General features: G+C 39.6%; 1 protein-coding gene and 1 long non-coding RNA gene across 4 annotated transcripts in view; one reads left to right on the top strand and one right to left on the bottom strand.

Moving 5' to 3' along the window:
* LOC111248004 (uncharacterized) overlaps window positions 1-26,202 on the top strand; it is a 113,110-nt gene that overhangs the window by 43,350 nt on the left and 43,558 nt on the right. The window contains exons 3-6 of one of the 3 annotated variants that reach the window (XR_015322635.1): window positions 12,158-12,492; window positions 14,071-14,153; window positions 22,239-22,285; window positions 22,559-22,664. The exons of 1 other annotated variant lie outside the window; for it this stretch is intronic. This is a non-coding gene — a long non-coding RNA (uncharacterized LOC111248004). Of the gene's footprint in view, window positions 1-12,157; window positions 13,919-14,070; window positions 14,154-22,238; window positions 22,286-22,558; window positions 22,665-26,202 lie in introns of those variants that run through there. One more of the 3 variants, XR_015322639.1, reaches the window with a different exon arrangement.
* Gpb5 (Glycoprotein hormone beta 5) overlaps window positions 1-26,202 on the bottom strand; it is a 40,173-nt gene that overhangs the window by 1,167 nt on the left and 12,804 nt on the right. The window contains 2 exon segments of the mRNA XM_086982190.1: window positions 18,033-18,122; window positions 22,549-22,691. Of these exon segments, the coding sequence (XP_086838316.1) occupies window positions 18,033-18,122; window positions 22,549-22,623 (165 nt within the window). The 5' untranslated portion in view covers window positions 22,624-22,691.

The following is a 26,202-nucleotide window of genomic DNA, read 5'->3' as shown; positions in this document are numbered from 1 at the left end:
TTCTAAAAGCAGGTCAAGCTTCCTTGTCAATAAGCGAAGCAAGTTTCAATAACTTTTACAGTAATTAGTTGGAAGATATTTTCATTTAAGTAGCGGAAGTATCTTGACTACACGCACCTTCCTGAACTATGTAATTTTAGACATGACATAAAAACCTATCCCATTTTTTTAATCTTAAAGGACAGCCATAAAATTATAAAGCTGTAATGATACACAATTGCTTTCAGTGTTTTCTAATTAGCAATTAAACATGTACGTGAAGAATCTATAACTAAATGGTAATGAAAAACGTGTATTTGGTATCCTAAACAAGCGACTGCTTAGCTATATTGATAAATTTCATTATCGATTGGAACCGTGTTGCAAAAATCAAGACTGAAAATAAATTTTCAATTATTTTTAGTTATTTCAGCACAAACTAGACGCCTAACAATGATTCGGAAAAATTTTAGAGTGTTCGTCATTTATAGTACAGGCATTTCCAGACCAGGCAACCAGAAGAACTTCTAGGAGCGGTTTAGCAATTTAATTATTTTAAATTATTGCTGCTTGAGCAATATGGCCATTCAAGCTTATTTATATGCAGATCATTAACTACTGCAACGATTGGGTATTTTTATGAGGTCATACCATTAATCGTAAATAAATAGAGATGGAGGTTTTTTGGAATTGCTATAATATACCTGATATAGCCCTGGTTACTGCGGTTTTCTTGTTTTGCCAAAAGCCGGTTCCGTAATAGTGTTATCCTCAGAAAGCGCTACTTAAAAATTATCTATTTTTAAATATATGCTTTGTTTCTTAAGTCATTAAACTTGAAGCTGAACGAAGTTCATCATCTTATTTAAAAAACCTGAGAAGAACCTCCCTATATAATCAGTCTTAATTAATTAATTGATTACCACACCACCATACTCGCTATTCATACCTTGCTGATACTGTAGTGAAAAACTAGGATTTAGCTGGAAGTACTTATTGCTGACTATTATCAAAGAGTCATAGCAATCTCGACTAAAATGCGATATTGGTGATTGGCACGTTCTGATCTATTACCATTAATTAATGCAAAATTATCTGCATACCATTCAGAACTTCAGTCTGATTTGAATGTAATTTATTTATAAAATGACGAACTTCCTAGTAATCCAAGGTTACATAAAGGTGTTCATAGTGTGGAGTAAATAACTTTTGAAGTTTTATTGTACATTCAATTTGGTTACCATAACCTGGAACACACTGTTTACTTGAGCCATTTATGAGCACAAAAGAGTGCAATGTAAGAGGGAGAGTTATTTCTTGGCTCCAAGGAAAATTTAGAGCTCTGAAGAACAGCATCTGATAACTTAGAATGTGCATCGCTTGACGGGTGCCTATTTAAGTGTATACTTAAGAAGTTGGCTCTGAAAAAAACTTGTCAACCAGCAAAAGTTGATGGGACATCTAACTGATTCAATTCATATAAGGACGGTAATGTAAAGTAAAATATACGTTACAATTATTATTTTCTAATCGCTACACAATTCATCCCATTGCTTGCATTCACAGTCTGATAATATTCCCCACACGTAATCATAAGGCATTGATTACCCTTTAAAAAGTAGTTGTTAGCTTCTCGAACTCTAGGCGTTTTACACAGACAATCTGTGATATTCGCAAGCAAGCAAGTGGGGTTCCTGGGCCACCGAATATTTTGTATACGAGTAGACAGGAGACGAACAAATCTTGAAAGGCGTCATTTCCTTAAAACGTATTTTTCCCTGCTAAAGCGACCACGTGTAACTGACATAAATAATTAAATTACATAGTAAGTAACAGTGAATACGTTAAAACATAATTAGCCTATCGTGTTGTCCGTATCCGGTACCATACAGAACCAGGTTTTTATTTTGATGCAAACGGGTTGCCTTTCGCGTACGCAAAGCCGCGTAGCGTCCTAACTAACATATTGATAATCCACGAGTAACCTGTACTCTAGGCCACGGTGGGCGCCAGTACCTATATTTGTAAAAGGTGAGACGCAGCTGGGTGAAACAGTTCTTTAAGGTTGCACAAGAGAGCATACAAGCTTTTTGCCAGTTTGACCTGTAAAGGTAACATGAAGCCACATTCCCATTTCTAAACGAAGTAAAACTAATCGGTCTCTCATCTCGATCCTCCGGAAATTTTTAAATGAGGCAGCGTGCATCTCCGTAAAAAGTATATTATACCACTGCTCCTAGAACGACATATCAGCCCAAACTTTTCTAACTTTTTTGATAAAACCTGCCGTAATTTATTTACATTAGGTACAATGGTCGAAGGACGGACACAAACGTAAGTCCAAAGGATATATGTTATTCTGCATTATATATTCAAGTTATCAGATGCCACCAGATGTAGAAATTTTCCGGGAACGTAATTTAATTTGCCAGGACGATGTTAAGTTTTGCGGGTGAGATTCTCTTAAATCTTTTTAAAAAACTGAACGAAGCTAATAAATATAAACTAAGTTTTTAGAAATGACTCGTGTTTTCAGGTTAAACTAAGAGCTTCCAAATTGAGAGTTTTGAGGAAATGTTTTCAACTTTTTTTTTCACATATAATGCATACAGTATGAAAAATGTCAGGAGTGTCTCTTGCCTGTCCTTCAGGTAATACTGGGCCTCGAAAGGGAATAACCAACCTCTTTTGAGCTATGAATTAAAGCTGGTAAGGAGCAGCTAATGCTGAATGAGAAATAGAAAAATATTGTAGAAGGTGAGCTGCAGGAATATTGCCTAGTAACTATTCCTGTCAACAACAAATCTGTCCTCCATTCTTTTGTAGGTAGATGGTCCATTCTTTGGTAGGTAGAAAGACGACTGATTCTTCTCCAGAACCAAAACCATGAGACGTTTTCACAGCTTTTTACCCTTTAGGATAGATGGCCCCTCCATACAATGGGGGCAGTTCCATCGTAAAGAGGTAAGTGAACAACGTAGTTCAACGAGGTTAACGTCTGCTTTAGATGCCCATTAAATATGTCGTTTAGTCATAGATAAGCTAGTTCTCAATCTCGTCGGGAACTGGATTTTAGTTGAGAGCAGTCGTGAGTCTACCACCGTCTTTCACTGTTTTGCATTACGTATTCGACGCAAGTTCCCAAGACGTGAGCCAGATGGTTAGTGTCGGTGTTTTGGACGACAGTCTAATACTAGCCATTTTCACTTAGGGTCAGTTTGGGGTCTTACAAATTCTGGACCCTGGCTTTCATTTCCGCGGTAGCCATGCGCTTGTTGACGCATCCATTTCATCGATTAAGATAGAGTAAATGTTCATACGATGATGGGGCAATGTCGCTACAACAGACAGACATCTCTCCAGAAAAACCAGCTAGGAGCGCGGGTGGCCCCAAATCGTATGTCGAAGCACACAAGTGTGCAGCATGGCGGAGTTACGCAGCATATCAGTAATGTGGGTTATCGGAAAAGTATTAACCGTTTTTAAACCAACATTGACGTAAATGTTCTCTTTTTGTTATATTTTAAAATCATATTGGCAAACTAATTATGCGACACTTTGATCGATGACTATCTGTTATTTTTTGGTAATAACAATCCCATTATTGTGGAATTTCTTCGGTTTATAGGTGAAAAATTGTGGCAGATGATTTTTTCATTCTTTGCTAAAACTCAATCAACATAATGAAAGAAGTTCTGCGGAAATCGAAACATACGATAGTCTCATGGTGCAAAACCTGGGCTATACGGTGGACGCATTAAAATTTCTTACCCAAGTCTTCTCAAATTTTTCTTGGTAGCTAACGACGTATATGGTCGGCTATTCTCATTGTGAAAGACCACGTTTTTTCCGTTAAATAGTTCCTATTTTTTTCAATAGCTTATTGTAATCTGATAAAGTCTCTAAGAACTTAAAGCAAAAGGTAAATTTTGATGTTATGAAGAATAATGAGATCTAATTTAAATTTATTGGAGAAATCTGTGCCAGCAGCTGCGATTATATGGTCTAAATATTTTTTCAAAGTAAAAGCTAATATAGCCTCTAATTAATATATTTTTAAGAGATAGTGAAATAATTTGGATACTTACTGGAATTAAGCATCCTATGATACTTAGATTTAAATGAATAGTAAATGTTTTTTATTAAAGCTACAGTAAAACCTTAACTCAACCCCTTTTCTAGGCGGCAGCAGTTCATAATACAAAATCCTACCAAACGCATAGCATCACCCCTTTTGGTGCTATCTGAGCTGTGCCAAAGATTGTGGAGCACATCATTATTTGCGCAATGTTGTCAAATAGATTCACTTTTAACTACCGGTGACCAACCGCTGTGAAAAATATGGTTGTGTTTTGGAAGAGTTCTACATATGAAAAAGAAGTTTGCTTTAAATAGTTTAAAATTGTTTGATGGTAGATGCTTGATTCATTGGCTATATCACGACTGTTTACATATTGGCCTTGCTAAACTTTGCAAAATGTGATCAATTTTTTTTGTAACCAATACGGGCAACATCAAGATTTTCACAACGAAGACGACAGAACCGTCTTTGGGCCGTTTCTTTTGATACCGCATCTTGACAAAGCACACATTTCTTTATGGCCCAGGCAGAATTCGTGCATTCATCGTAGTAAAATTGTAGGATAATGCGAATTTTGAAGGCACTATCAAATGACACAAACGCTGACTCGATACGATATTACCTGAAGGATTTGACTTTAAAGTCGATTGGATAAATACTCAATACTTTTTCGACAATCCAATATACCAAATGTTAAGTATTTTTGTCATGTTGGACCGTACTAACAAGCTATGTTTCTTAATATATCGCGGTTTATTTTCCACGCTCAGGGTGAACTGACCGACATCGGGATATAATAATCTGATAGCTATGTGAAACCGTTCGGCTTACGATAGCAGTAGTAAAAAGTGTATGGTAACCTATTGCAACTTCTTGAGCAGCTTTTGGGTAACTTGTTCGATCAGCCCCGCCGCGCACCACAAACTCTTACAAGGTGGATTTTCTACGCTCGGACTGCACTTCTATCTGGTACTGTTTATCCCGCTGTTATCCCCCCTCCCAACACTCGGAGAGTCCTCCGAACAGCGTAACCCGTAACCGAAAAGTAGTTTAGGGAGCATCGTTCCTAGGCATTCGCTGGCAAACGCACTGGACAAAAACGCCTTTCGGAATAAACTGTGACGCTCTGTGATTAAGGAGTCTAGCCTATCTGTGAACATTCGAACCATGCGCTCGAGCAGATCCTTGCAGCGTAAGTGCTCGACAAATATGCTAATATGCTTTAAGATAGTCCACTAAATGCAGCGATGTGCTGCATGTCGCCTTATCCAGGACCGCACTAACACGGTTAAAAAAGACGAGAGCCATCTGTATCTTCTCAATATCGCAAGTGTGTTGACGAAACTGAACAGCATGACAGCTAAGAAATCAACAGTATTGTCGATGTATGAAAACGGGTACACGTGCTGCTTCGTGACAGTCAACTCGAATGTGCACCGTTCAATTTTCTCCCTTCACGAGCGAAATTGAAGAGGACCATGGTCTGGACGAGGATTTGACGATGCCACTGTGCAGCATGGCTTAGATTTCGTCTTTTATGACCTGCCTCTCTGTGAAATCGATCCACCGCGGCCGGTCGATGATTGAAGGTGAGCTGCCTTCAGTATCGTGTGTCGGGTGAAGTAGGTATAAGTGAATTTGTCGGGCTATCCGAGGAAATTGGTCTGTCGGCCCGTTAGAAGCCTTACGTGGCAGCCGTGGTGCCGTCAACCTTGCGCCGAGCCCGAGAGGCCATCCATCGAGAGAAAGATAAGCGGACTCTGCCAGTCAGCACATTTTCAGAAATCTCTAGCGGCTCGGCATATTGACGTAGTTTGTTCCTGCTCGACGTTTCTGGGACCCGACACGCATAAGAAAGCCACACGAGTGCTTGAAAATCTGGACCACAAGCCCCAATGGGGCAACTGAGGAAATTCTCACTCTGAAATGTTTTTTTAAATGTACCCTGGGAAAGCTTTGAAGCTGTACGTGTGTTTCAATGTACCCACCAGAATACGCTTTTCTTTTAATGAAAGTACGAAAGTTTTCTTTTAATGAAAGCCTTCGTCTTCTGCGTACATAGTACTTTATTGCTCCTGGAGGCACCTTCTCTGAAGATATGTTGGACGACTTATCCTAGAACTGTGTCCACGCCTTGCCGATGGCCTCAAGCGTTATTTGGGTCATGAATCACGGCTTCGCCAATTCGATACGCAAGTCGAAGGCTGCCTTCGGGGTGGCGACTAGCTTTGGGCATTAGTCTGATCGAGGCAAGTTAAGGGAAGCCTTGTAGTGATGCTTGCAGAAAAGCGGACAATGAGGTCCTCGAGTATAGCACCAGCGCCACTCATTATCAGCCGTCTATTTTAGCCTGTTCACAGAATTCGATTCGCTCGACTACCACTAAACGTAACGAACAATAAAGTTGCCACTGGATTAATCAGCAGGTAGGTCCTTGTATTACTAAACTTATATAATGCCTATAAGATGAACAGAAGCAAATAGAAAACATGTTCTTTGCATCAACACTATTTATAAGCGCAATTCGGCTTTTGCCGTGGGCTGGGTGAAACTCCGCTTTCGTAAATTCTGTAGTTAAATGTAATATTAGGAAGTGGTTTACGAGACTTTTTCTAGGATTTGGTCAAATGCATGTATATACGGTTTCTGCGCGAGCAAAGGCAAAATCACTTGGTTTTTTTTCGAATATGCAATACCACCATTCTGGAATTTTCAAGGATAATAAGAATGAAGGTAAAGAATGAAAGGAAGACTCAAGCAGAAAGAAAGCTAGCCAAAAATGACATATGTTGCGCTTGATAAGCCGTATTCTTCCGCACTTGCTTGATACCAGTAAACGAGAAAATAGAAAAACGATTGAGAAATAGATACATCCCTGCTTCTACGAAAGGAATATAAAACTTAGAAAGGCTTCGAGACTCAACTCAAACCGATACTTTTAATAGCAAAAAACACAATCTGGTTTTCTTTTTGAATGCAACTTTTGCTTATATTATACATCTATAATATGAAACGTATTTGTAACATATAATCTGCCAAGTCTCTTCCCGGTTTAGTTCCAGTTTGAACATTTGTTCCTTGTCTCGGCTTCATAACACAATAGGTTAAGCTTTCGGCGCCTCCTAGCTATGAATAGAGAAGCCTCTACAAGAACCTGGTAAGTTTTTAAAGACAATATCCTACTTTCATTTTTCTTGACAAATTTTCTAAGTGTGCATTTGACGGCGTTGAAAGAAGACTGCACAATAGGACCAATAGAATACAAACTCAATATATGTAAATTAATCGCTAAGATCATTCATGCACTTGGAAAAACGTTTGTCTTGATTGAGTTACTACAAGGTTAATATGGCAATTAATAGTTGAACCTTAGGACAGCTAGAAAACCATTCTGAGTATTAGCAAACTTGATTCTCGAAACGTATTTGACATATTTATCTCAACCTCGTCTTGTTTGAAGAAGTAAGAAAGAAAGCATTTGCGGGCCTTTCGTCACCGGGTGCAGAGGCACAAGGTCCTTCTTTCTTGAGTTTATGACAGACAACAGTGTGACATGTTGAGCCTGGCCTTTCTTAACGTTGGTACTTCAAATTTAATATCTAAGTAGAGTCAATTTATAGTACTCTCATGATCTAGGAAAGATGCGTTTTGAAATAAATGCACTTAGCCTGTCTTCACGTCACGAAAAAGAAATGCTAACTTTAGGCATTATCGGGAGCGTTTACCGGAGCGGCCAGCTGAACGATACTCTAACCAAAATACTTCCAAGGCTCAGACAAATTGATTCATGACGTCGGAAATTTTTGGAGCATCTATTGATATGTATTGACACAGATGTATTTTCATTAGACGACTCATACTATGCAACTGAAAATATAGTTAGAATGGCCTCAGTTTTCATTGCGAGTCTATTCAGCTACAGAATTCCTAACTGATAACCAAGCTTATTATTTTAAACGGAGTGCTTAACGCCGATTTCGCAAACATTAAAAAGGAGAAAGCAAAATTACCAGAACAGACAGAAGTAGAGCCAGAGAGAGAAGACAGCAGCTATAGCATTTATCTCAATTTTTTACACAATGTGTCTTTTCGAATTTAGACAACCCGTTACATCTACAAAGAAGGTCCATCTAGGCATGAATAAGGCGAAAGACGAAGCTCCTTTTGAGGCTAAGACAACAGATAGATCCCAGCATTCTAAAAACGTATGCGGGACAACATACCCTCGGTACTTACAGCTGTAAAGTTAAAATAACAAAAGGCCCTCCAAGGTGGCTGTTTTAATAGTGGCCGATTCAGAGCTATTCTTCTCCACAGCTTGATGCCGTGCTAGACCCCAATTCTTTTCGCATGGGTTTCCTCGTTGAGGTAGGGCGCATCGTCATGTGGGCCGTTGAAACCGCCGCAGCTTTCGGGGCGTGGGAGTGAAACATATGGAGGAAAATGCGACTACGTGCAAAACAGAAACATCCACAAACACTTGTGGCGAGTAATTTAGTACCAGATCAAAAGAGAAGGCCTAACTACACCGTAGTGGTTTAAAGCAAATTCTCAGTATGGGAGGTAACTGTTCCGTATATATTGTACACTGTAGATTAAGTGGCATTTATTAAAAAGCTGACAAAGCGTGTGACTTTCAAAGCGGTAGGTAGGAAAAAAAACACCTAAAGCAGTTGCTATCGCAAGGAGTCTGCAGAAAACGTACAGCTTCTATTTTCAGCTCAATAAGATAAAAACGAGAGAATGTATTAAATCATCATAACCATTATTACTATTAGGCCTTTCTTTTTGTTGAATATTTTGTATTAAATTTTTCACTTTAATTGAGTTCCTGGTCGGTAACAGTATGATAGCTCTTAAATTATATGTATTAGATTTACTTGCACATACTGTAATAGAAAAAAGTTGCAAACTTCAAAGCGCTGTCTTTGTTGTGAATAAACTTTATGTGCGATAGAGGCATCATCAGAAACGATTACCGTTTGTCTAGGCTCTAACTCAACATGCGAAAAATCAGACACGCATATTTCCGAGAAAGAAAAAATGGCCGCAACTCTCAGTGACCGGCTATTATTCCCTTTCGACGTCCAGTATCGCGAGTTACTTCGCTGGCTTGATCTCAACAAACTATTTCGCCATCGAAATTTTCTCACCAAACCGAAAAGACTGGCCGATAACCTGATATTGAAAAGTCTCGAAATATACGAATAACGCTTATTGTTAGGACCTATCTCTCTACTGAACAAAGTGTGGACGCCACATTCGTTTACTGCAGTTTGGGAGACACCTACTACAAAGCTAGCGATTTCAGGTCATATCGGCTTTTCTTGCGCTAGTGCTACTTTAAGGTATTCATCATTATCGCCACATGTCATAATTTGAAATAAACGAACTTTTCGGTAACTAAACGTTCCCTATATATATCTTTGCCATCTCAGTTTCGTCATCTTACGTTGTGCGCTATCGATATTTCGCCGGTCAGGAATATCTTCAAAGTACCTATAATAGATAGTGTAGATAATTTACAAAGGCAAATGTGTCCAGCTATCAATACTGTCGCTAGAAATCGAATGCGGTGGAAACAGCTTCTATTATATTAGTTGTAGAGTTTCAGCTGGAACGAAAATCCAACACCTTATAAGGTTATAAGTTTTCATAGCTAACATTTATAATTGTTTGATATACTTTATTGATGGCGTCTGTAATCATCACCTTAAAGCTGGTTCAATGTGCATTTGTAATACTAGAAACTCCTATACCATCCCATGGATGTAGAATTGTCTATGCTATATGATATCAGTAAAGCAATCGTGGTTATTTTCTGCACATAATAAGCGAAAATATTTTTAGACATTTTTGGCCGTTTTATACGTACTACGCCCCTGCTACAGTATATTTTTACTTTGACGTGAAGATGTATTTAGAAACGTAAATTGTGCAACGGGGCTATCAGTCGCGACGTGGCGTCGGTCTTCTGTATATTCTTCGTCAGACAATACCTCACAGTTCAGCTTAAAATGGTACGGAGATATTTTTAGTTTTCACTACGCACTCGGCGTGCGTTGAATTAAGCTGATAGCAATTATTTGCTCAGTGGAATCGAAATTAATCAATTAAAACAGATTCTCAAGTGTTAAGGTAGGCATCACGGTCAACGCGCTTTGCTTTTTAGTATTTCGGGTCAAGACTTGCTGAAGGTGCGTTAGCCCGAAGGCCAATACAGGCCAGCAAGGGAATAAGTCGTGAATATATCAAATCACGTAACAGATCAGACTTCCGTTTTGCCGAGAGAACACAAAGAGATGTAAGATTTACCCATGAAAGTACCTTGATCGTGTTGACATTCGGTGAGCACATTCACGTACAACACCATACCTACTCGTGGTAACTAACGCCAGTTCCGACAATCGAAATGTTTTCATAAATAAGTTCTGATTTTTCATAAATCGGTGGCACAATAGTCATATCACACAAATCGTTCATCAGCGTAGTCCTCATCATGCAAAAGTTCCCAATGTCATTTTCAAGCCTAAACACTTCACAGAATTTCTTATTAGTTTCCATGTTTACGCTAGTGTTGTACAGAACCGTTTTCAAACAGAAGTCAGCTACTCACTTTACCGGGTCACGTTTTTGCGCACCCTTGAAGCTACAGCTCATCTATTGCTTTTAAATGACTACAGCAAGCCTGCTTTATTCTAGAGAATGCGCATAACAGTTTTAAAGTGATGTGGGTAAATTTATCGTAGGTATATCCATTGGTGCGTCGGAAAACAACTTCAGGGCAAGCAACAGCACAGCACTATCATTTCATAAGCTTTAAGTACCAACAGAGAAGTGTAAAAGCGCGCTGTAAGATAGATAACAACTTGTGAAAAATCCAAAGGGCGAAAAAGAAAGGCTTTGAAATTCTACCATTAAAGGACTATGTCATATTGCGTTATGAGGCGAATTAAATTGCTTGTCTGAGGGGTTGTGGGAAGACTTAACCGGGATTTGGCTGACTATGGGGAAGCAAACACTGATTAGTACGGAACCACCCCTAAATGATCACCTACTGTTCTCGTATAGGCAAATACGAATCGTTTGTAGATTCGCCGCGTGGATTTCTCTTATTTACTTGCCCTCCATTCTTCGCAAACAATTTCCATTTGGAGAACCGCCGATTTTCACGGACCGTCCTCCAAACACGTTTGCACAGGGCAGGTCGTGAGAAATTTGCATCGCATCTTCCATCATATCAATTCTTATAGAACCCGCCGAATTGTTTGCGTAATATTACGACATTTGTCCTATCGTGTACAGCATGGGCAGCGAGCGCTTCTGAGACAAATCGAAAGCCTCACCGCTATGAGACTAAGCGACCTTAGAATTGCGAAACTGTGCGTTTAGACAGGACTATAAGCACTGCACTTTACGTTAATGAACCTTTGCTTAATGAAAAGCATAATTTTCACTTCACATAATGAGTTTCAATATATGGAACATTATACTTGCTGCTTCACTTAAATCATGGCAGTGTTTTTCGTCGTATTTCTTAAATACGGGGGCATATCTTTATAATCAGCTTTACATCGAAATTTACAATGATTTTCAGAACGGTAATTATTAATAATGGTAATGCAATAACGGTTATGGCTTATATTCAACTGCACGTGATAGCATAGTAGGTTCTACCCCATATGACACTCAAAACATACATTAGACTTTCATTTAATGAAATAAAGTCAGAAAGCGACGGGCGCGAATCAAAATCCCCGACAAAATTTAGTTTCAGAATAAATGCGAATAGGTAATTTTTTTTATTGTCCAGTCAAACTAATACAAGTTAGCGCTGTGTTCCAAGTAATTGTGCGAAATTCAAGCCGCTAAGCGATTTGTTAGTAGTTAAATAGTGAGCTGTAAGTTTGGATTCTGATTTAACAGCATCAGACGATACTACATTATTATAAACAATATTATAAGAAATTAAACGGTACAGTTTTTCGTATGAACCAAGCCTGCAACGATGATATGGTACAATTAAAAAAGCCCTATTAAACAGCACGATTTAAACCTCCTACAAAAGTTATTTTCGTTTTCACTTTTCTTTTACAGATTAATATAAGAAAACCAGCCGATTTACAGGAATGCTTTAAGTCGATGTCCGTGAATCAATGATACTCGAGACCCAACCTTCTCTGAAGAGGACTCGGGTCACTGGCGGTCATTTGTTGATCTGAAGCTTATCCACACTGAAATCCTATTGCAGATAAAGAATTGCAGAGCACTTAGTGAAGAAGTCAGCTTAAGTGAATACCAGCACATCATATTCATTGGACTTTCCGAGGAATTGAACTCGCTCCGTTGAAAGATGGCAGGCGCGAAAAGTTTATCGTATATCATACAAAAACGAGATGAATGGAGTTTGCATTCAAATCCTGGGATAGACGGTATGCACCTTTTGAGACGCTTCCTAATAAAGGTGTGTGAAAGAGCAGTACTTGGTAATTTTCTTCGTTTTTTTGTCTCATAAACGCTCCAATTCTCTCAGAGTATTGGACGCTGTATTGATTGAAATTACTTTTGAAGAATGCGTGTTTCTTTGTACCGACGGCTGCTTAAAGGGCTATGATGCCGTTGCTTCCGCCTAAAGCGCCTCTCTTGTCGCGGGGAGCGCAGCAGGTGGTGCTGCGGCCTCCACGTTCATGCGGGAGGAGCTAACTGACTTAGCGAACTGCTCTCGAACACCACGAAAGCCTCTACAAAGCGTCCTCTAAAGCGTTGTTATTGCTGCTGCTCTTAGTAGTTGTGATGCTCGTGCTAGTAGCCTGCAGGAAAACGGTGGCCGCCGTCGCAGCAGTTAATGCGACAGCACACAGCAGCGTACACAGGCCGAGCCGATATATGACCATCCAATCATCACAAAGGTCACCGCCCGAAGTATTAATGAAATGGGAAAATCGCTAAAGCTCGACGAGATTGCATCCTGAGAGGCTTCAGCTGCAAAACGATACTCGGAGAAAGACATTGAGCATAGAATTCAAGCAAAAGGAGATCATCTTAGGGAACATACAAACGACTACACTCTGAAATTAAACTCAGCGAGACACTCAAAAAAGAAGAGTTAGTAGAGGAAATAAAAAGAGACTTACGGGGCTCCCACATCAGGCTGTTATGAGCTGCCTTAAAAAACGAGTGCTTGACAGACCTATGGAGTCGGCCTTAATCCTGTTTTTAAAATAAGCACCGCAGTACCTGACACCTCACTTACAAGGTATGTCCTAGGAGTGGCCCTAAAGGAGAAAGAAAATCTAGGGTGGCCAAAAAAGCACCAGATTAAGATCAGATCCCACCGAAAGCTGTCAAGCTTTTCGTTGAACAGAAATCTGAACTCTTCAGGGACCTAGTAAATAGGTTGCTGATAGAAGACCGTGATCCAAGATCACGGGAACCCACAAACAGAGTATGTAGCTGGTAAGGCCAGAAGAGTGGTAACCGACCTCGTAGGTGTAATACCAAGAATAGGATTGGCATAAGGAGACCCTATACTGCGATTAGTTTCAGTAGCTAAGTCAGTTCTTTAGAACCCCTCTCCGCTACGGGAAAACATGGCCCTAGGCTCTAGGAAGGACAAAACGACCCTGCCGGCTGCCTATAGGATATTTTCTATTAAAGTGACTCGAGCCTTCGAAACAATTATCATTGCCGCCGCCATAATGCTGGCCAATGTTTTCGTGTAACATACGACCGATCGAGAACATGCATGATCATGGCCAACACACATTTCTACTTTATTTATCATTTCGTATCATTTCTGTCATCTCCTGAATTTATAAATCTAACGTAAGTGTGTCTTTAATGTTGAATTGTCATATCCGATGCATTTCCATTACTTTATTAGCAAAAGCTGCTTTTATAAAACTTCTCTCCACAGGTACTGTGAAGCTTCCTCACTTTTATCAGAAACTATGAATTTATATCTACACTGGTATGCGTCTTTGATTGATTATATATGTGTATATTTTTAGGCCAACAGATAACACCGCAGGAATGCTCCCAGCTAGTACAAAAGTGGACATCAACGTTCAAGTATTAAATAACCCCCATAAAGGTATTTCCTTTACTTTATCCCTAACTGCCAAATATACTGTATCCTTATTCTGCGCCAGCAAGTCGTTATGAGCAAAACGCAATTAATCTTTTCGTATCGGAAAAAAATTTAGAGGAGAATACACCATTGTTATGCCGCTATGATTTCACTTCGTCTGAAGAAACTAAATCTTTGATCTTGTGCGTAGACCATGGGGAAGACTTCCCACCACCTTTAATAAATCGTATAGCAGACTCCTCATATCTCCTAAATTCGACTGAGGATTTGCGTAGAACTGTACAAGACTATAAAAGACGAAAATGAGTATTCCGCGCAACTCGGACCTTCTTATTTAGCTTCCCTGGACGATTAGGTGTATTGAACTCTATATTCTTTTAAAAAGATTTGAATAATTGTTGGTTTATTAGATCGCTATTTCCATGGGATGCAAACAACATCCTCCAGAATTCGAAGATGTTCGTTTTTAGTGTTAGCCGCTATTAAATCATTTTTGTAGCTGAAAACATTAGAGAATCGAGGTAGAGTCAGGTTTATTGTTTTCTGATAATGGGTTACATATCCATTACATCCCTTAGATGTACGGAAGAAATGAATAGTTCCTTGTGAGTGCCTATACCCAAGTCGCCCTCATTCTTCGACCGGTCGGTGCGTATACCCCTACCGAAAATCAACAATCGAAGCTATTGTTACGCAGTTACGAGCATGCTAGCCATTTATGGCCTAGGTTCGTATCCGTCGGTGCAAGCCGGTTCGCCTTTATATATCCGCACAAAGTGACTTTTCCTTAAACTGCGAGCGATACAAACCTTTCGATGCAGTTGTAAAGGATATCTTGATTGATGACTGTAAATATTTTGATCTCAATGATGCCGGATGTACACGATTTTGTCTAAGTTAGCTGACCGCATAGCCACGTTACGTGATTATCGCAGAAACTTGTTCTGCCTACTTAGGAGTGCGCCATTTAAACTAAAATTGCCAAGATAAAAATATCGTCTCAACCGATACAACCGAGAGTCTGAGCGTGCCGCCTGTCATTGCAAATACCGAATGAAAAGCACGGAAATTGTATATGCCGGAATATACCCTTTTCCCAAGAAGTAATGTTACGAGAAACAGGTATTTCAAAGTGGTCGCCTGGATGCACCATTCATAAACCGCCACCTAGAGGCGCATGTTACACAGATTACTGTTAATCACCGAAAAACCAAGACTAGGTTCAATTAAGAATACACCATAAAGAAAATAACGATACCACAGGTAACTAATATTCAACGGCCAATGAGTCACGAAAGAGACAGCAATGAGAATTTGGAAATTCTCTTGGATGCTTAAACAGATTATACTCTAGTCTGTAACGTATTCAGGTGGACCCCAAAGGAGTTAGCATACCTCAGATCCGTGTTTGGTGCGACTCACCGCATGTTTCCTACCAGTCTTGGAATCGACATAGTTTCTGGTAAAAGAGCGAACTTGACAGCTGGAAAACCATGTACCTCATTAAAAGCACTAATAAAGGTACTTTACATAAATACAAATGAGACAGGAATGTTACAAAATATCTATTCCATAAAGTAGTCAAATAATCTAAAAGTTCAGAGAACGTATGAGTCAGCTTGTGAAAAGGTGCACATAAGAGGACTTCAAAAAAATTATGCTCAGGAATGAACCGATCTTCGAAGCGCGTTTAAGTATGGCCAAACAGGCGCTCTTTCGTAAAGAGGACTATAAGAAATTAACAATGGACCAGGTTACACGTATAGTGAAACCGTACGAACATAATGAATGTGCACTATCGAACAGACAAGGGATAAGCCGCTAAAGTGCGATCGAATGATGTTGCTGTAATACGTCGAGGCGCAGAACAATATCATAAAAGAGGCCAAAAACTAGAAATAAAAACTGTCAAAAAAAGAAAAAATAAAAAAAATGTGTCGAAATTGTGAGCGCCTACATTCTCCACAAAGGTGCCCAGCCGGGGAGCAAACGTGTAGTGTGTATAAAAAACAGAATCACCGCGCTCATATCAAAACAGAAGTACAACGTCAAACTAGTACAGGATGGGGACTCAAACTATGGTAGGTTCGAAACTTTTTTGGCCAAACGTGGCCAAGTAGCCGAAACGAAAGCTCTAGGTCCCAGAAATGTTTCCCAGAAATAAACAGAAAACAGCAATTCGAGCACTCCTTGATGCGAGAGGCACCTGGAACGACATAAACCGGGGAATTTTTCAAAGCCTGAAACCGAAACAATCGATCAGCGTTGGAAATGTTCCACCACTCACAAGTAATCACGATGGGATCGATCACGGCGCCGGTTAAAACAAGCAAAAAAAAAACAATTAAATTCTCGTGTTATACGTGAAAAGGTTGAAGCGTGCCTACCGGTGAATACATGCCTCGAACTGGAATTGATAGAAGAGTTGTTTCAATGTTAAAGTGTTTAAAAAGATAAGAACCGCCTGGAAACACTAGTCAGGAAATACGAATGGAGCCTTCCAAGGTCTAGGTCGGCTGTCATAGCCGGTTCAAAGTCCACGTTAAGCAAAAAGCCGGAGAACTTTAGAAGCCACCGCTAACTCCACTTGTTGCTTTTATGCAAGCTATTGTCGATCGGGTCAGAGAACTGGAAGCGCTCGAAAACATTTAAGGGGTAAACCAACTTACAGAATGGATGTCAGATCTCGTCATTACACATTTTTCTGGCCGTAAGTTAAGAATTGTTTTAGACCTGCATATATATAATAAAACTATATACAAGACACGATATCCCATGCCTGCGCTAAATGACAGATTATCGCCTTACCAAAGCGAGCATACTTTTAAAAACATGAATCTTACCAAATGGTACTAAAAGTGGAGAGGCGTCACAGGGAATAGCATCAACGCCTGAAGAGTATCAGAGAAAATAGGTACAAGCTTACGTGGAGCTCACAACTATGGGCGTGGTAAAGGACGGTACAATAATGTGGGAAAATAGCAAAACACTAGTGTCAGATTCCGTTGCTGTATATTGACTTGTACCATGTACTAGTTCAACACAGGCAAATCTAGTGAAGCCGAACAAACCAACGATGCACCAGGGTGCGGCTCGCAGATGTATATAGTGATGCTCTTACTAGATCTTATATCGGTCCGATAAGCGGCAATAGGCGCTCATATGCGATGAGGAATGCAAAAAACACAACAAAAAATATATCGACCGGTAAAGACTGGCTCTTCTTAAAGAGAACGGAATACCAGTGTCATTACTCCACGCACTCACGCAGGGCAGCCACCTGTGGTGCCAAAATGCTCAACCAGGGAAACCACAGCACGAAAGAGATCGCGTATCGTAAACTTAAAAACCCCTACGATACGTAATCCAACGCAAAGCGGAGTTTGAATTACTGCGCAGTGTTCGAAAAATCTATAGCAAACGCACGACTGCGATTCTCTATCGTTCACCAATAAGTCAAGTGTTCATCGTACGACTCTTGTGCTGTCAATATCTAAAATATTAACAAATAATCTTGTGTTATTATTTCCCTTTTAGAGTACTTTATTTCGTTTCCTTTTTTGTGTGCAGTTCTTACTTTCGAAGCTGAAGCGTATTTAAAAACGGACTGAATGGATGCGTTCAGCCCGTGCCTCCGGGGCAAAATACTAAGCAATAACATGACACAGCGTCGATGCATAGTTGTTTTTTGTTACAGTCCAGATTCTCGTAGAGTGATTTAGCGATATCTTTAAGGATTACGGCTTTTAGAAGAAGAATTTCCTCAATAAATTATATGGATGTTTAACTGATTTCACGCACTGGCATATACCTATACACGATGACACGAGACACTTCATGAGTAACTAACAGTAACATTAGAATCTTGTTATTGGGTTTTACCTCAAGTGAGTCGCAGCGACCCGTGCACGTATGTATCGTGAGTGTATCCCAGCATTGCCTTCCATCGAGCATATATGTATACCAAGAAACCTGAAGATGATAAAGACATTTAAAGCAGAGCTAAATTAAACGACTTGTTGTTGATCCCTTTCTGATGCAGTGATGCGTGTTATTATTGTAGAATACTGCGACCTGCGCTGTGAAGTTTGAGAACCATAATTAGGTGCAAACCTGAACCATAGTTTTTCTTACAAGCCTCTATTTATGCTAATTTACTGAACTAACTTGAAATTAGGATTTTTTTTTCGCATCTAACATTATTGGTGAACATGCCTGAAGAACAATACTTGATTTGTGTTGTTCAGATTACTTGTCTACACAGTTTATTTAAAAAAAAAAAAAAAAAAAGAAAAAAAATGCGTGTGTCGCAAAGGTCCTGCTGTTTTGTTCAGTAGCATTCATCTTTGAAATTAGTTGATTGAAGGTAAATATTATTAACGAATTAAGTAAGTAACAAATGAAATTAACTGCCCCTGACCTTTAGCTTTTAAATGGGACTGCTAAAGAACTCTTATTTTGGTTGGGAACTCTGCGTATAGACAGGTATTTTATTTATTCTTTGATCTGGTATCGACTACCGTAACGTCAACCGAACGACCTTGACTAGCCTATGCAAGGCTTATTTAAAAAATATTAAAAAAAATTATAATAACTGGAGGCAGTCCTCCAGTTATTAAAAACCGTTCCTCATATTCTCGTTTTGCGGAAACGCCGTCTTCATACATGGTACCAATAAATATATTTTTTTGCACTTGTATGTTTCTCCATTATATATGCACAAGCCAAGGTATCTAATTTTTCAACAGTATTCTTAATTTTATAATACTATCGAGTTGCTGAGCTGACAATTTCTCCAAAATAAATACTCCAAAAAAATATGTATATCTCGCTATGGCGTCTCACGTTTTTACTGGAATTAATTTCTTTTCTACTTGGGTTTATGGCCCTTTAGGTTTTACTGCTGTTTTTGAATCTTTGTTTCTGCAATAGAGTTTTTGTGGACATTTTTGAGAAGACATCCCCTAAAGGAGTTGCATATTTGGCGAGGGTTCTGAGGTATTCAAGGAGTCTTGACTGGGTAAGCATATAAATCTATCTATGATCTGCTATTTCCGCTTTTCTATTATACTTTAATAGAAATATCGTTGAAATGTACTTAAAAAGTTTAGAAGGAGACGATAGCTGCCAAGAAAAATAACGACTCAATTTAAATGAAAACATTCCACTAGAGTAATGGTAATAAGATAACTGCATTATGCTGGAAAAATACCAGCGGTGTTTAACCCAATGTTGAACTTGAATGAAAAGTTTCCGTGCAAAAAATCTAATTCCGTTTTTCGATTGTGAATTATATTTCTAGATTTACGTGATACCTCCGACAAGCTGGCAAAATATCACGGTGAATTGTAACAGTGGGCTACGAATGAAGCTTTTTTTTGTGAAAAGGCCTAAATCCACACCTTAGCACAGGAATTTCGGGTATTTCCGCGCAAAAAAAATCCAAGTTCACTTTAATACATGCTGCTACCACAAGCTTGCACAATGCGCGAAGTCGAAATTCTGCTGCGGTCCGTTTACAGCGTTAGTACAAAGAAAGCTGTTATCAGGTGTTTGACACGCACAGCACACCGACATCATCAACAACAACAACCACGTTTCGTTCTTTCCAACATTATTTTGTGTGGGTTTCCACTGAAAGGAAAAGATAATTCTTTCGCAATTTTCAAAAAGAACAAATACTACAGCATACATAAAGTGATGCAGAATCTTCTTTTATAATTGCTGATATTGACTACAGTCGAGCGTCCATGTTCCGCAGGTTTCTGTAGAAAACTGCTCTAACCGCCGAACCACCGCTCCTAGCATCGCCACAAATTGTTCTTTTTCAAATTTAATATCAATAATGTTTCAAATTCTGCTGGACAGTGAGATACATACGAGTTTGAAGGAGCAGCTGGAATGAGCAAACTGGCATGAGAGTAAGCGCAACGTATTAAAAATGCTTTCATTTAAGTATAAGCATGTATGCTTAGTTGGTATTATTGGTCTAGAGATTTTTAGATGAACAACTCGCTGACTAAGTAGAAAGAGGCGACCATCTAGTTAGCGTGCTACGGCAATCGGTAAACCTTATATATGAATATCACTATTGTCAAATTTTATTCATCAATTAAGTCACTGTTCTGCGATTTAGACTATTGGGGGAACTGTATTAGGAAAATAGAGCAATGAAACCCAGGACGTGAATGCTAGGATAACTGTAGTAGGATAATTCCTTCATAGGTCAGAAGATCGTCTAAAAACAAAAAGCAATTGGCGGCTGTGTAAAGCTACTTTATAAGAACAATATTCGACCACTCTTAACATAGACGAATACGCTTTGCACATAATCAATATAATGTCCTACTCATTACCAGTTTGTTAACGTATTAAATGTACTTCTCCATATTCAAGCACACCCAGTAAGCGGCGTAAGGTGGACTAAAATAAAAATAATGAAATAACAGCGAGCTTCCGTGCGTAACTCAGGGTTTCATTTGTACTACGCATCGAAAATAATATTAGTTAAGTATCTTTCCAGGGACAGCTTTCATCACTCAACCCCTTCCGTAAAATCTTTAATTAAGGCTCTGCATAGTTTGCCATTAATTCCATCCGTATATCGTTTCGGCGTTTTTTCCTTCACCTAGCCAATCAAGGAAAAGTCAATAGGAGTTAAATCACAGGACCACACTAGCAACTTGGTGTTAGTACGCAACAAATCAGCCGCTTTGGAAATTTTAGCTTGCACGCAAAGGCTGTTGCACGCACAGTATACCAAGTTGTTTCGTATGGTTAAAACGTAATTTTTACGCATCACTGTTAGGCATTCCATCAGATGGTTAGCCCTTCCGAGCCCAGACCACAACGTGTGTTTAGGATTAATAGGCAAATACGTACTCACTAAGCTATCACATGAACTGGTCGTTTGCATCTGATAGTCTCGATTTGGTCCACAGAAAGGTTTGCAACACGTCAGATAGAGCTTGCCATTCCGTCATCTCGAGGTAAAGGGCCCAATGGCGGCTTAGCTCACTTGATTGAGTCACTTGGACCTTGTAGGAACAAACACGCAGCTATTGCTTTAATATGAGTCACATTGTCAAGCGTAACGCCAAGTTTTTGGATGAATATGGTCTCCTACCATAGTGACATTGTCGTCCGGTTTGAAGTCCTCCTGGCCTCATTTCAGATGCAAGTGAAATCCTTGATCAATCTTTTCAATGTTTTTTTCATAAATATTTTGTGTGAAACTTGCGAAATATCAGCGCACCGGATTTCCCCTTTCGACAATACGTTTTACGGTAGTTTTTCAATAGCACAAACCCTGCTTATTGCTCGGTAATCTGCTAGTCTTCGCCTGGTTACAAACACAGAAGAGAAGAACGAAAGGAAGTTCAGACCTTTAGTTCACCCTTTATCTCAATACAAGGCTACAAAAGGGGATTAGGCCACGACAGCTAGCAAGGCGTACTTCAATTCTATTTGCCAAGTTTCTAATTAAAAGCCTATGTGCACACATACGAGATTCAGAGTATCAAGATTTCAATCAACAGTAAATAAAAGCTTTACGGTTCCCAGCAGTAAAGCCGAAAAACGCCTATTCGAGACAGTTAGTGGGATGTATGGTCATCTCAAACTTTAAGGTGATAGGCTTGATGTTGGTTTAAAGAGCAAATAAGATCGTGTTTTATGGAATTAAAAATTAGGTCTCAAGCCAATGCAAGTTTGAAGTTAAGTGAAGGCCAAATAGAGGTACACACTACAGCTTTTGAAGGTAACAACATAAGTAACTCAATACCAACGTTATACTAATAAGAGGGATATCTCGTCGCATTAATCCAGTTTTATATTGATATATTTAATCAATTTCTAATTAGTATAACCCAAATATAAGAAAATAATACAAACGCTTTTATTGACTTTTTTTAATCCATCATATTGCCTACTTTCATCTCAGTTGTGTTTTTGTTGCGGAACCTTGCGTTGCTATATCTTATAAGTTTTTACGTATTCGTCGAAAAATGACGCATACCATATTGCCCACCGCTTACAAAGGCGCCATTTAGAAAACGCGCAAGCTTTAAAAACTAAACAACTTTTCAGTAAAAAATTGCTTTTCAAAATTTTCAGTGCAGGGACTGCCCAAAAAGGTAAGAGTTTTTGTGTTCAATTGCAAGCTCTTAAAAAATTAACTTGACTACAATTCAAATTTAGTGTATATCCTCAGCCATACGGCAATCAGATCTATCCTATCTAACCTATTTAGGCCATTTAGAAAACCCGCACTTAGCGAACGGCAAGCAAGATCTAGTATTAGACATATAAATAAGTAGATACATCGATGAAAGTAGATTCATTTGATTATGTATAGAAGGCCAAGGTAGCTACATAAATTGTGTGGTTTATGCCTTACATGTGGAAAGTTCGCCGAACGCCGATGAGCAGTGACAGCCTGCGTACACATAATCACCAGGATCTGAAGAGGCATAGTCGTCTTGGACAGCGATATTAACGAAGTCACCTTGGCAGGTACACCAGCGATCTTTATTCACCATCCTAACAGCATACACGCACACCGAAAACATATGAAACAAAGAAAACGTTGACATGTAGTTTTTTAATTACGCGCTCTGTGTGTATGTATATTATTAAACGTAAGTTTGCGTGAATATTCTACAGAGGTAGTCGAAATGAGAAATGTAAAGATGCTTGTAAAACCTTGTTTAAAAGTTTGGCCGTGGACCAACTAGTAGTCAAGCTTTTTTTTTTTGGAGATTAAGGGCAAATGCATTATGCAGACCAGACATCACTGAATTGTGCTTTATCCGGTACTGTGGGACTCTCACCCACTAAACCCTGGACCTGTTTATCAGCTTGGGTCATGGTTCGGGATATGTTTGATATTACTTCGAAACCATGACTTGCAGGAACGGTCATTTCATCACCCTTCCCTTTGAACCGTTCCAGTCCATCCTCCATTCTGGCTTTCCTCCTGACCAGATACGCTGGGTCTCGAGGGAAACCGTACTCCCTGTTCTCCCTTTAATACCAATTGTAGTGTATTTAAGCCCGTGATTGTTTCGGGCCTGTCCTTCTGTTATTCTCTTACGTCTCATCCTTTCAAGTTGTTCCTTTCTTTTCATAATATCATCAAAGAAGGCCGTAACTTTGGCCCAGGTCGTCCTGTCTTTTGTCATCATATCCACCATTCCCTTAGCACTGCCCTTTGTTGCGACTTCTCTGTGAACCTGCTTATCTCTGACCGCTTTAAGTACCTGGCAGTGAAGAAGAGTATGTTCTACTCCGTCTACAGGTGTCCACTTGCGTCTTGCCGATCTTTGTCATGTATGTCTGGAACTGTCCATGACCCGACAAGACTTGGCAGGAATGGTATGTTAGCTCTCCATGACTGCCGCGAATCCATTTCCTAACATCTGGTATTAGGTGTCGGGTCGGGTTCAACTGTCCGGAGATTCTCCTCGGCCGTTAGTGCGGGGATTTTCCCATTGCTGTTGCCATTTGTTTAACGTGGCCTCACGGGCCATTATGTTGTCGGTGTTTTCATCTCTTTGTCTTCGTTCGGCTCTTTTTATGGCAAGCAAATCCCATGGGACCATTTTGGCCAGTACTAGCAGTGCTTCAGTTGACACGGTTCTGTACGCTCTGGCCAGACGTATTGCGACTATTCTTTGAGCAGCGAGCAATATATCTCGGTTGGCTTTTGTCTTCAGCGCCATTTCTCTCATACAGGAGCTGCGTATAGTGCTCTAGCCTCAGTTACTCAGGCCAGTAGTCTTCGGCTACCCTCAGAGGCTTCTCCTACTCTGGGCAGTATTCGCGACAAATTGAGGGCTCTTCTTTCTGCCTTTGTAGCAGCATGTTTAATATGTTCTCTTCTAGTCGTTGCAGTGTCAATCATTACTCCGAGGTTTTTCGCCTTTCTCTGAATGCTGATGTGGGTATAACCCAAAAATATTTCTTTTTCCCAATTAGGTATATTGCTTCTGTCTTTTCCGCGGCTAGCCGTAGATAATGTTCTTCCATCCATCGTTCTATGAGCTGGAGGGAGTCGTTAGCCTTGTTCTCTAGTTCCACCTCTGTCCGGGCTCTGATTATGAGAGCTAGGTCATCTGCATATGCTATGGTCTTTACCCCCCTCCGATAGACCCGTTATTTGCCGAACGCTGTCGTAGGCTAGATTCCATAGTGTCTGACCGAGGACCGATCCCTGCGGGACTCCTGCTGTGACCGTATATCTTGTCCCATCCGCTATTAGTCTTCTGTTCTCTAAGTATGAACTGATGATCCTGCGCAAATACGTAGAGATGTTCTTTTCTTCCAGTGCTTTCATCAGTTTTCCCCAGTTCATGCTATTAAAAGCATTTCTAACATCCAGTAGAATTAGCGACACGAAGTTCAGTGTGCTTCTCATCTCCTCCCTCGCTATCCCGAGGACCTTGTCCACAGCTGTCAACGTCGAACGATGTTTCCTGAAGCCATATTGCGTCTCTGGTAGTGCCTCTTTATATTCAATCTCCTATTTAAACCAGTCAGTTAGTAGTCAAGCTAACATAAAACAACTTACGCATATTTCGCATGATTGGCACAGAGATCGCTTTTCATTATTTTTGCGTGGTCAAGCTTTGTTTTCATTTGCTCTATTTACATATTATTAAATTGTACTCAAATCCGGATTCGATTATATAGCATATTTGGAAAGGGCACTCTAATACCATTCCTATAATTCTTATAATAGCATGCTACGGGTACTACTACATATTACAGTGACATAGTTTGAACGTGTAATGGGGCAACATTTACTATCTTATCCAACTGAGCGACTATTCTTTACTATACTTGTGAATGTGTCATATGTGTGTTTATGCCTCTCCGTAGCCGAATATTTTCATTTTATTCAGATACTATGCTAAAAGGCCCACAGACCAAGTCCAGTCGAAAGTTTCGTCCATCAAAAGTTTCTTTTTCTGGCTTGTCGTGGAAAATGTCGCACTGCTCTTCACGTGACCCCACAAACTCAAGGGGCATCAGTAGGCCATTCACATCTCTCTTTGTCCAGTAGTGTCGTGCCCCAGCCTGTTTAAACCTTTAATTGATTGCCTCGGTATGACCTTCATTAACAGTAAGTATTTTGTGCGACACTTGTAAAGCGTTATTATAATTGATAGTTCACTTCAATAGCCGGCTTTTACGGTAATTAAGCGCTGCTCCAAATGCGGCAGTCTGCTTGTTTGCAAAATCAGGGGAAAAACGGGACGGAATATAGACGCATGTAACACACGCACCATATAGGTAGTGCATTTAGCATGACATAGTGCTATAGAAATGGTCTTAGGGTGCTGCAAGTGTCTGACACAGTTCCATTCGCTTTTTATCCCGGAAATTTACCTATCTCCCAATATCTTAAAATATGTAAAATAAAAACTTCGCCTTTTTTTAAAAAGACTTTTTTAACCGATCTAAAATCCGCAAAAATACTATATTTTTTTCGTCTACTAGCAGTTTTTCATTTATGTACCTGAACCAAAAGCCGCAAAGTGTGCGATTTTATGCGAAAAACAAAAAAATTCCAGCTCATGGTTAAATTAAGAAGGTACTTTGATAACTATTTAAAGAAAAAAAGAGTTTTCTGACAGTAAAATGATCGGAGATTCGCTTCACGAGTGGCTGACCTCGCGTTGTTTAAAATGTCTGAGAGACGTTCCGTAAATGCTTGTAATGATCATTTTTGCAACAACCTAACCGCTTACTCTATTTTACGTAACATCCTGACAATGTGATACTTCTATCCCCCTCCTCCCACCCCCCTCGTATATTTCTTGTAACATTTTAATATGTTCTGCGGACAAACTAGCCGAACGTCGCACCGCAAAATATAATATTTGCCATAAGCTGTACGAAGCTTAAGTATTTGTCGTAACTTTTTACCTTCTCCTTACTTTACTTCTTCTAACTAATCTATTTATCCCCTTTCACCAGAACGTCCTTTACACGACTCGTATTAAACAGCTCCTCCAATCAATTTTTAAGACGCTCTTCAATTGCCAAC

Source organism: Varroa destructor, unplaced genomic scaffold, assembly GCF_002443255.2.
Source record: "Varroa destructor unplaced genomic scaffold, Vdes_3.0 BEIS01000003.1, whole genome shotgun sequence".
Taxonomy (NCBI): Eukaryota; Metazoa; Arthropoda; class Arachnida; order Mesostigmata; family Varroidae; genus Varroa; species Varroa destructor.
The sequence above is the reverse complement of the archived record's forward strand: the minus strand, read 5'-3'. Positions and strand labels throughout refer to the sequence as shown.